This window comes from Vipera ursinii, assembly GCF_947247035.1.
Source record: "Vipera ursinii genome assembly, chromosome: 1".
Lineage (NCBI taxonomy): Eukaryota > Metazoa > Chordata > Lepidosauria > Squamata > Viperidae > Vipera > Vipera ursinii.
The window spans coordinates 233,972,176-233,984,870 of NC_139512.1; the positions used below are offsets into that span (position 1 = coordinate 233,972,176).

A 12,695-nucleotide genomic window follows, 5' to 3' on the forward strand; every position below is an offset into this window, starting at 1 on the left:
CTTTGTTTTATTCTACAGTACTTTATTGATCACTAAATAAAGTAGTGGAATAAAACAAGCAAGTAATCACCAGGCAGATCTCCCAGTCTTTCACCATTCTCCTCACAAAGGCCAATTCTTACCCCAGCACCTTCTGCCTTCCACCTATTTTTAAAAAAATCATCTTTACTGTTTTATACAAAACATTTTTTTAAAAAAATCATAAATAGATGGCTGAGGTCGGGTCAAGAGAAATGTCAGTAGATCAAAAAAAAATGACTTGTTCAACACAAATGTAGCCAGTTTAGTTTTTCAAAGCAAAAATAATGTTTATTGTGTCACTTTAGAGCCCAACACAGCTTATGATGTTCACCTTACCAGTGTTCCTGTCAGCATCTAAATAATCTACCACTATATTAGGGGGAAATTTGTTTCATATAACCTAACTTTTTGATATTTCAATATCAGTAACTTTATTACAGGTCATAGATCCAACATACATATTGGAACAATTACGTTAAATAGAATAAAATAAGACAGAAGGATTAAAAAGAAAAAAGAAAAAAATACCAATGATAAAATGGGGTAAAAATAATGTAACACTTCAGTGCTTTATGCAGAACTCTCCTCCACACACAGTACAGCTGAAAGAACCAGCTCAAAATTAATTTGTTTTTCATGATCCATGTGAATTCTGTAAGTTAAAAATGAAAACTTTGCAACATGTCTATGGAGATTCTCAGTCATCTGGTCATTAGAACTCTCTCTGAGAGTTGTTGAGGCCCTTGGAGGTTTAGCTGTGACCTTAAAGAGAGTGCTAATGACCAGATGACTGCATGGAATGTATATCCTTCCATTCTCTACCATTCAGTAAGAACAGAAGGCCTTTTCAGGTGAGAAGCAAAAACATCTTCAAGGGGGGAAAAAAAACCGAGACAGTCCAGTTGCCTTTTGGAAAAACAAATTTGGGGAAATTTTGCAACAGCTTCTTTAGAATTCTTAATGGTAAGAATTTCTCTACCATGCTGCACCCATATGATATGCACCAGCTTCATGATAAAATTTCATCCATGAATATGTTGCCGTATAAAATTTGTTAATCCCAAACTGGCTAAGATGTTAGACTAGGAGCGGGAAGGACCAGATTCTTGATCAGCCTTCAGTCCATGGAAACTCTGGGTAATTCTCAGCCAGTTGCTGTTATGGGGACAAACATGAGGAAGGGCCATTTTGTACATGACACCTTGAGCAAAAGGCAGTATCTAAATGCAGAAGTTTTTTTTAAAGGTAATAGTTATAACTGTTTAGGTAGTCCTCAACTTATGATCACAATTGACCCCAGAATTTCTGTTGCTAAGCAAAACACCCTATTTTACAACATTTGTTGTCACATTTGTTAAGTGAGTCACTGCAGTAAATGAATCTGTCTTGGCCCATTGATTTTGCATGTGACAAGGTCGCAAAATATGACCACATGATTGGGACTGTCATAAATATAAACTAATTGCCAAGGATCTGAATTTTGATCACATGACCATGAACATGTTGCAACAGTCATAAGTGGGGGAAAAACAGTAATAATTCAAGGACTACCTGTATTCTGAAAGATATAATTCCTGACCACAAGTCTCCTGATTCAACATGATTCAAGTACATCCAACCTGCATTTGAACCAGTATGTTTCTTTGTTCCAAATGAAATGAAGATTTTTTTTCCCCATCCATGCATGTATATAGAGGCAGAGAGAGGAAGACAGTTAGCTTCTAACTCCATTATAATGCTGAGCAGCATTTAATATACATAAAAAAATTCTATGCAGTATAAAATAAAAAAGGAACAGAAAAAACCACCACCATCTGACAAACTAGACAATCCACAAGGGGCCTTTGCACAAAATATCTGACTATTTTATTTTGTGCTGAAATATAGTACAAAATGTTAAAGCTTAGAGCAAATCTGAAATAACCAACATTTTAATTAAAGATAGTTTTATAGTTTTAATTAAAGACCTTTTATGTTTCTCATTTAAATGTTTTTTTGCATAATTCCTTATTGTGAACACATAACCCAGAGTGATTCTGCTTGTATTGGTGTATACAGAGCAAACACATTATTTTTGTTCTAATGAAAATTAGTTAAATCTTTTTATAAAGTAGTTAAATCTTTTTTATAAAACTTGTCTCCATTGATATTGTACAAAATTAGGAATTTATCTTGTATGAATCTTATCTTGTATTCTGCTTCACTTTTCAAACACACTTTGCAAATACAAGCATGCACTATAAAATCAGAACAAATGGCACTTTAGTTAATGTTGTTTTCAATAATATAGGATCTATGTATGTGCATTTTTTTAGACTTTCTTACCTGGATATTTTACTAGATGATTTAATCTCTGTTTTCTATGAAATAAATTCTACACTGAACCTGAAGATATTTTATTGACAAAAATACATGCTTATTGACTTTGGTTGTTGCTTTTGGAAGCTGGCCTTGAAAATTGTAAAAGGTGATCACATGACTCAGGAACGCTGCAAATATCATATATGCATGTTGGCTGCCAAATACCTTAATTGCAATCACATGGCCATGGGAATGCTACAACATCCACAACTGGCCTGGTCATAAGTTCCCCTGTTCAAATGGTCATTGAACAAGTGGATGGTAAGCAAGGACTATCTGTACTCTTCAAAGAGAATCTGGAAGGCAATCAGAGTACTCTCCATTTTGTTGGTAGATTACATGGCTACATGCCTTATGCTGTCCCCTTCTATAAATCTCCAGTTCTTTTAGATTCATTATACTCCAGTTCTGCATAAATCTTGTTTGTGGAAAATATTAGGCTTTAATTGCTATATACCATCATATTCTGAATTCTGCTGATGTTCTCTAGACTAGGCAAGAAACACAGAAATTTATTTTATTCCCAACACAGAATAAGTGTTGGTAAGTCATTTCAGAGAGTTATGGCTATAAGCCAGATAGTATCAGATTAACACCAAATACAATGTTAGATATATTTTAAAGCACCATGTAGCCCCTTCCCTGTCTCTTCTACAAAATTTGGAGCGTAATCGAAGCTTAACGTTGAAGGCTAACAAATTAATATATAAAATACTCAAATGATCACATTTTGGGTCACTATCCCAAAGTTAAAGATGTTCAGGTTACAGAAGATGGATTGGCCTGACACAGCTCCAGTGAAGCAATTCTTAGCAGTCTCTGGTTTGGGAAAAATTACATTGCATTCCTGCTTATTGTTCAAAAGCTTGCACTGTATCCTGATTGCTTCCCTTTGCTTAGTCAGGAGATTTCTGGGAAAATGATGTTCTCTGGGTATCAACTACCAGGCAGCTGCTTCTTCTCCAAGCTATGCACAGCCTTCTCAGAAGGCTTCAGGAGGCTTCTGAGCATCGTGAGAAGGCCATGTGTGATATGGAGAAGGGTGCACATGTCCTCAGGTGGCTCCCATAAGGCCACGCAAGGCTCGCCTCAACAGTAGCATGAGGCAGAAAACAGCAAAAGCCCTCTGGGGGCAAGCAGGGTTGGCTATGGCTTTGTGCTATGGCAATGGGGTGGCTGGCCATGGGTTAAGGATTGAGGTAGCCCTTTGCAATGATGGTGGTGCTGTCAGTGCTAGGTAAGATAGAAGCCCTGAAGTAACTGAGAATGCTGAAGGCCCAGGACTCTATTTCAGCCCAGCCTCACTGACACTTCTGGCTGTGCAGGGTTGCTGTGCAGGGCAGCCAAAAGCCTAGAGATAGGGAGGGGGGCGAGATGAGGTAGACAGGTAATTGGAGATAGTACTCTTGTGGACGTAAGTGTGGATGGATTGCTAATCACCCAAATTTTGATCATGTGACCACAGGGGCAGTGTAATGGCTATAAATATGGGGAGCAGGCACATGTACCATCTGTTCAACCCTGCCATAGCTTCAGTCTCTGAATAAAAGGTCTCTAACTGAGGACTACCTACAAACAAATCTCTAAAGACTGTCTCTGTTCATTGCTCCTTTCACAAGCAAACAAGGAAAAATGTTCAAGAGTGTAGTGGCTGGAAGTTTTGTGATACAGAGAAATTTGAACTGCTGAAGTAAACCATTTCAGAATTGGGTGTGTTTGCGTACACACGCATGTAACAGCCTTAAATCCAGCTTTGCTAAAGAGCTAGCTGTCAAGCAATATATTGTGGAAATCTAATATAATTATTACCTTGTCTCTTGGTTTGAATTACACTTTCATTTAAAATGGAACCCACTTAGAAAAGGCTGAATCGTTTTATGCTGTAATTTTGTTATAACTGCTTTTACAGATCTTCCTGTTGTCTTTCTCATTTTACCCCTCTCTGGGGCATTTGCTGTAAATGAGTTATGCACATCATTGCCAATAGATGCAATGCGCATATAACATCGACTCTGTTACCTCTTTCTAAGATTATTTAGAAAATGGATTGTTATTCGCTTTGCTAATGTGAATATGTTACCAGACTGTCGAATGCTTAGAACTAGTCTGAAGCTTATTTCAAACTGACAATGTTACCATGGAGTCCCACTCAGTGTGCTAAAATCAGGATACAAGTAATCTCTAGATAACCACTACATTATAAATAGGATCAGATGGATAAACAGATTTTCAGCTTCCCTATGTTTTCCCCACCGTTGTACCAATTATAATACACAAATGGGCAGGCATTTCAGTTTAAAAAATAATATCCCATATTTGCATTCAGAGCTATGAACTGTTGGTATGTATTTTCATACAACTCACTTAGAATTGACCATCATGGCTTTCTGGGTTTTGCAAATTAATAGCACAATTCACTATACAGTATGTTTATTTGGGGGGGGGGGGGAAACTACTGTATACAGTTGTTCTTACTTATGTTCTGCAGTGCAACCTAAACATTGTTTCTAGGGAAAATAAGTCCTATTTTGGAGTAGTGAATTGGTTGAGTTATGTTCATCATTAAATAATAGCTTGCATAGCTTAATTCTGTTTGGTTTATTTCTTATTTTTACATGTTGTCCTTCAAGCTTTCCCTAAATGGTTTATTTTGTGCCTTCAAAATTGGAATTTCAGTCGTTCTTCCCAACCATAGACTTATCATGATTTATTTGGGTCCAATAAGCTAAAATCATAAATAAAATCAGTTTGGCCCAATAGTAATTGCTTTCATGTCAAGCTCTTCAGCATTTTTGCAGAGTTTTTCTTCCTTGCTAAGATTTTGCTTTGCAAAATGCCTTTCTCTACACACATCCTTACCCAGGATTAGGTTTTCTTCACTCAACTTCTCAGCAGCCAAATTTTGTTAAGATGGTGGTGGCATAAAAAAAACCTACAAGGGCATTCAACCAGAACTATTCATGAGAATACATTGAAGATTAACTAGTGTTCTTATCGAGCTGTTCCATTAACTCGACAGATAAATCTGCATACAGTATCTGTTCTACTAGTTCAGGAGTGTCAAACTTGCAATATCACATGATGTGTCGCGACATATTGAGACTTTTTTGCCATTGCCAGCAATGGGATGGGCGTGGTTTTGCTATGATGCATCCTGCCCATGGGCTGGCAGTTTGACACCCCTGTACTAGTTCAATGATGATGTTATTATTTGAAAAAATAAAAGGGAAGGGGATCTTTGTTGATCAGGTGGATCAATGGTGTCTAAATGAGTGGAAGCCAAGGTTGAATTCAAATAGGCTAATTACAATTTGATTCTTACCAAATATACAAAAAGCTACATGAAGAAGGAAGTGTTGGGCAAAATGTTTATTAGGAGAGATTAATGCTCATTTGCATCATCAAAGTGAACTGTTTTCTAATTGGAGTATGTATCCCAGCCAGATCATAAATGCACTGAAAGGATTGTATAAAGTACTCTGCTCAATAAGGAAGCTTTGCACACTGAGGGCATGCTACAAGTAATAAATAACCTAGAGAAAAATCTTCTTAAGCTATTCAGACTATTTGCATCTTCTTCTTTCTTTATATGTCAAATAAAAATATCAGACATTTACTCTAAATGGTCAGTGTGAAGATAAATGAAGTGAGGTGTGATGGTGTTTCACTCTCTAAATGTGCTCAGCAGAAGTAATAAAATGGTAATGCTTATTTTTCACATTGAAAAAAACAGTCAAAAATGACTTGTACGATACCAAATTTCTGCTTTCTACTTTGTCCAAAAGGAAGCTGCAGGCTGCTAATATGTCAATCTATTTAATAGGGCTTGTGTGCAATGGACGCAAGGGTTGTTACTGCTTCATTAGTCTGGTTCTAGAAATTATACCTCCTCAAGCAGTTTATAATATTTTTCTCCCTAATTCTGTCATTTTTAATCAGTTCAGAATCTGATCTGAAGATATAGCTCTAATATCTCCTTCCATGTGAATCTCATGTCATGGAGTAACGGAATGAATAGTCCCTATTAAGATTCTGAATCTAACTGACAAGTGAGAGAATAAAATTCACAGCGTTGCACTTGCAGTCTATTGGTCGTGCCTAAGCTTGTCATCTTTCTGGTTTTTATGCATACAAGGAAGTAATTCTATGTATTCAATGAGCCAACCTCTGAGTCTGCCAATGTGGGATTGCAGTTTTTGTTCTTTCTTAATTTGAAATATGTCCCTATAAAACTTTTTTTCAGAGTCAGAATTCTGAAATACACGTGTTCTTCTTAACTGATCCGTAATAAAATACTCTCACTACTAAAACAAGAATTCTGCTTGATTTTTTTCCCCTTTTGGTATATTTTTTCTTCATAGTGGCCAGCATTCAGAAGCTTCCTGCAGCATCCGTTCTAACAGACATCAATTTCCCCATGAAAGGAAGGAAAGGAATGGTTGACTGGGCCCGAAACTCAGAAGATAGGGTTGTAATTCCCAAAAGTATCTTCACCCCTATGTCAACAGGTATTTTAATTTTCTATTTCATCAAAGCTCCATGAAGAAAGCTAACTTGATAACTGGTGGGCTTGTTTCATAGATATTTTGGATCAGCCATTTGAAGATTTAGCACTACAGCCCAATGTTAGACTCACTCCTTCTATACAAATGTATGGCGAAAAATGTGTAAATGTGTATAGTGTAAATGATTAGCATGACTAGCATTTACAACTAAACTTCTATTGTTATAATATGGCAGTTCTCCATGAAGCAAGGAAAATATATAGTAGAAAGAATATCAAGCTTATTCTTCATTTAATTCAAAGTCCTTGAGCTGGATTTCTCTTTGGACTTCTCATTAGTTCATAGGTGGTGGTGTCTCCATATTATAATGCACCTTGAAACTGTTTCTATTTCTATGGGAACCCAGTTGAAGTTGGAAATAATATGGCAAAAGCAAAGAGTCAGTAGGGAAATCAATGGGGAGAGTGAGTATTTGAGTGGGTCTCCATTATTATAATCACAATAATGGAGACCAGCTGAAAACCATTTGTCTGCTTCAGAGTGCACCCATATGGCTGCTGTAATCTTTGTGCCACTTTGTGCAATTTCAGGAATAGCCATTTCAGTTCTTTATGTGAAAAGGGGACTGACATAGTACACATTTATCTGGTTCTTCCTCCTCCCTGCTTCTGTATCTGTGTGTGAATGATCATGTTCATTATCTATAATTCTGATCTTTGGGAAAGGAAGTGATGGGCTTGTCACTACCAAGTTAGTATCCTGTTACAAAACAAGCAATGTGCATGAATGTGGAGTTGAGAGAGAAGAGAGCTCTCATGATTATGAGATAATTCCATTTTCGTATGGGAATGGCCTATGTTTGCCTTTGTTGCACAAGACTGATTGATGTGACTTCTACAAGTATAGGCTTAAATAGGACTTTATTAGCTAAAATTAACCATGGTTCACTGTGAGTTCATTGTGGCAAACTGTTTTATTTAACTTGTGGGGTTGGTGGGTTATTTAAAGACCAGTGACTTTCCTAAGGCTAATAGTTTCCTAATAGTTGGATTATTAGATTAGGCTATTAATTATAATGATTAAGATTATAACACAAAATACCAGTTTAGCAGCAAATGAATTTCACAAATAACAAGGTTTCAGGATGTAAAATGTTCACGTCTAGAGACCTTTTTTCATCCCTTAGTGTAAAATCTTATTACATTATTATAAACAGGGCTTTTCAACCAGTGGTACGGGTACCACCTGTGGTACATTGGCACTTGGCAGGTGGTACGTGACCATCCTAGAAAAGTGGTAGCAGGGGAAGGGAATGAGCTGAACCAGTGGCAGCACTGCACAAGCCTGAAAGAGAGATGGCTGGAGCTGCAAGGCTGTCAGGGCTCCGTGGAAGCGCCAGGATCAGCACCAGGCTCCAGCTGGAGCTTGACAGTGATCCTGGTGCTTCTCCTGAGCCCAGAAGAAGCACCAATCAGCTGGAATGTTGCAGCATCTCCAGGGTCTTGTGATTTACATTCAGATGCTTGGCAACTGATTCATATTTATGATGGTTGCAGTGTTCCAGGGTCATGTGAAGTGACCAAAACCTGCTGCAACCACTCAGCAGATGGGGGGAATAAAAACCACCATCCTCCACTCCACCCCTGCTGCCAATCCTCAACAGAAATGCTCACAACAATGAAAACCTCGGACAGGAGGAAAAGCACCGCCGGGTGGGCAGGCAGGTGTCTTGCTCGGCTGTGGCTTGGAGGCCACTTTTTTCAGTGCCATTGTAACTTCGAACAGTCACTAAGCAAACTATTGTAAGTTGAGGACTACCTGTACTTCATCACTTTTTTACCTTTTTTTGGTCATCAAGCTTTTGACACCTTGCTAGGTGACTGGTGGTACTCGGATATTGCCATATCCTAAAATTGGTACAATGGGTGAAAAGGTTGAAAAGCCCTGCACTAGAACATATTAAAATTGCAATGTTGGTTTTCTTTAAACAAAGTTTTCTATAATGATAACATACTGTTGGTGTGTGTGTGTGTGTGTGTGTTTGTGTGTGTGTGTGTGTAATGACAAAGTTGGAGATGATTGAAAAAGCATCAAATTTCATCTACATATTGTCTTCTTTCTTCCTTTGATTTTAGAACTAGATGAATCCACTGTGTTTGTACTTGGAGCAGTACTGTACAAAAATTTAGAGCTTATTTTGCCTACCTTAAGGTAAGTGATAACTCTAAAGTGCAGTTCAAATGGAGTGTGTCTCTAAGATGTGTGCTGTAGAAAGCAGGCAGAAATGCAATATAAGACTTCCTTTATTATTTTTGTCTAAAGAAGGAACAACTAACCTGGTTTGGGTTCTACATCAAGTGTGTCATTTGCTTTTCTTGGTTTTCCCATTAACCTCCAATAGCAGAACACAAGAAAATATTCTCCAGTTTTGTTTAGCAACATCATTCCTAGGTCTGGCAACAGCGTTAAAGGGCATATAAGGGTGAGGCAAGAGCATTGGAACATCTAGAATAGAATCAGGCAACTTGATATTTTCCGTGTCTCTTTAATTTCTGCAATCCCTTATCATTAGCAAGACTGGCAAGGATTTTTGGTATTTGATGTCCAAGTCACTTGGATCACACAAGGTTGCCTGCTGATCTAGCTGGAGGAGTCACCCAGAGTTAAGATAGCAATGGGAGAAGGCAGAAGCTTGTAATAGGAAGAGGAGATACACCTCATGAGTGAGCCAAATTACTTCCTTTAGCTCAATACAAGCAATGAGGAAGGAGACAGGGATGGTCAGGGTTTTCCTCCATTGCAAAGAAGAATGGTTAAGAATTAGGAAGGAAGAGAGAATGTGTCTGTATGTGTATGAAGGACAAAAAAAAGCAAGGGAGAACTTTAGAACAGTTCATAGTGGTGTTTTTTGTAAATTCCACTGTTTCAATCTGTCAGCTGAAATTAAAGCATAAGTATTAGCTTTGAAAGTGTTAAGGCATAGTGTCTTAATTGCAGATGGCCTGTGCTTATTTATAGACGCAGACATGCTTTCATCTGTGTAACGTAAGTGCTTTAATACTGACTAGATAATAAAATAAAAATAAAAAGACAGATGACACCATTACTAGGTAAGATATAGATATATCTCAACTCCATACATTTATTTAATACAAATGCTACTTGATGTCCTAAGCATGTGGGGGTGGGGGTGGGGGAAACCTACTCTTGGTAAATAATAGCACTGCCCCTTCCTTGGTGCTTTATCATAATTGGCACAATAAGATATGTCAAGATTTAGGCACCGCTGAGTAAGTATAAATGAAAAGTCAAGCCTCTTAACTTGGAGGGGAAAAAAACCCCTGCAACCAATGGCTATTAGACATTTATCACACATACAAAAATGTTCCATAGAAAGCAAAAGGGGATTTGTTCAGAGACTGACAAGGCAGTTTTTGCTCAGTCTGTATTACAGTGCTTCAACTGTCAAGTACAAACATAAATGAAATCAGAGAAGAATGAAAAACAAGATGATATCCAGGAAGCCTTTTATATACCCAGGAAGAAGTAGGAGAAGGTACTTAATTGCAGCTTTGTATCTTTTCTTTCTGCTCCTCTCTGGTGAAGTCTTCACATCAACAGCTTTGTATGGGACAAGATACTACATATGCAGAGTGAGAAAAAACACCAGTGAGGAAAATTGATAGACAGCCGTAGACTGTTTCACTCTTCCCCAGCTGTCAAAAGTCTCTTAGGAGCAGGAAACAATATGTTTTCCTCTCAATCAGGCTTTGGGGAATTTTTTTTAAAAAACAGTTTTGGTCAGTGAAAAGGGATTAAAAGATCTTTATTTGCCCATTAATCCTCCCATGGGTTTTATCTTTCTAGTACTGCATTACTAATAACTAACGAACACTTAACAAAGAAGTTTGCTTATGAAGGGAATAGCTAATTCTATCAACAGCATAACTATTTTAGCTCTTGGGGTGTGGTGTGGTGATTTAATTGCCTTGCTGAAGTCAAGTGGGTCTTCTGAATGGAAAATTTCCGTAAACCCCTCATATATCCTGCTAAGTCTCATCAACAAGATGTAATTGTAATAAAAGGAAATGTAAAACAAAATTGTTTAAAACCTAAAGTTTACTCCATGATTCCAGGAGCATTTGAACATTTTGTATAAATGGGAGTATTTTCTCAGATTCACTCTGTACTTCTTACCAAACCCAAAGTTGGTTTGATGCATGTTTTGCCTTCCAAATAAGTGCTTGTTAAATGTTCATTTAATTAACGGTAATTAGATATCAGGTAAATAATATGATTTTAATTAATTAGTTACATCAGTTAAATTTTCAGAACCGTATGTCAAATAATTTTTGTCAAAAGATGGTCTCTTCTGACATAGACAAAATCTATGTGTTCTGAAAATTTAACTTTTTTAATTTGTTAGTTTTGATACGTATAAAGCAATCCTTATCCCACCGTGTTTATAGTTTGATTCTTTTATGCAGAGAAAGTCAGATGTTCATAAACCTTATTCTCAGTTTGTAGGATTTTCAGTATAATTGTCTGATTAATAACATACTTTGGGAACCCAGTGGCAGCTTGATCAAATTGTACAGTTTCCATGTGGAAAACCTTTTCTGCACATGCAAGTGTTGGCAGCATAGGGTCAGGTGCCATCTCTCTTCCATACGCAGGCATGTAGTACATTGATTTTTGTGCCACAAAGAAAAATGAGATGTACCCTCATCACACAGGAAAACATATCCTGCTATGTTAATGTAAAAACTAGATGGCTGAAGGAAAATTTTCTTCCATTGCTCTTCCTGTGCATGTTAAGAACTTTAGCTGGTGTTGTTTTGCAAATGCCATCCACTTCTAAAGTGAAGCTGGTTACAGCAACAACAACAAAAAAAAGGTTTTGTTTTAGAAGTTGCAACCTAGCTACGGAATTGTTCTGTACCAGCCTGCTACTGGCCCTGCAGAAAAGGCAACCCCTTTATAAACGGCAAGAGGCTGGAATGATGTCTGCCAAATTTATTACTAAAAAAAACAAACAAGACACGAACCAAGATACAGGAGCTTTGAAACACTATCTGAGCGGTTGCTTTCAGCAAACCAGCCCTCCCCAAACATTCCCTTTATAAAGAGTTCAGGGCGTGGCCTCTCTCTGCCTCCTTCCGAGAAGCCCCACAGCCTTCCTCTGTTTACTCCTACTTGACTGCCTCCTGCGTCGGGCGTCCTTGAACAGGGCCAGCTGTGGGTCATCTTCATCCACACTGTCAGGCTCACACAGCTGGGTCTCCATGGTGACCAAGTGGGAGGGGCCTGCCTGAGGGCTATCATCAGCAAGATCTTCAACCCCCTCAGCAAGGTCTTCAACACCCCCTTCCTCCTCTGATTCGTCCGACCCAACTGCCGAACCCACAGGCTGACCCTGAATCACAACAGGAATATCATGTACCCTCCCCTCCCCAAGGTTTCTCTTCTGTCAGGGTCCTTGGTGCTCTCTGAGCTTGACTGTTTTATTGCAGATGATGTTATTTACTTTGATAATGAAACAGTTGAGCTACAAATATGCTCTTCTATTGTTGTCATCTTTATTGCCTTATTGGCATCGTATAAAAACCTTTTTACCTGGGTGTCTTTAGATTTTTTCTACATGTCTTCATTTTCTGATCATACATGTATTTTTATACATACCTTCATTTTCTGATCCTACATTTTGATCTGTCTTCATTTGTATTCCCAACAATGTTTATTTTTTTTAAAAAAATGTGAGTTTTGTTTTAATAAGCATTTGATAAATAAATTGTATTTTTTAATATT

At 37.7% G+C, this 12,695-nt stretch overlaps 1 protein-coding gene across 1 annotated transcript in view; it reads left to right on the forward strand.

Annotated features, from left to right (window-relative positions):
* The window catches only part of ADGRB3 (adhesion G protein-coupled receptor B3), a gene marked incomplete at both ends in the record, with an annotated part of 540,315 nt that overhangs the window by 270,117 nt on the left and 257,503 nt on the right, over positions 1-12,695 (forward strand). Inside the window, 2 exons of the mRNA XM_083351264.1 lie at positions 6,744-6,890; positions 9,023-9,098. Of these exons, the coding sequence (XP_083207390.1) occupies positions 6,744-6,890; positions 9,023-9,098 (223 nt within the window). The remainder of the gene's footprint in view (positions 1-6,743; positions 6,891-9,022; positions 9,099-12,695) is intronic.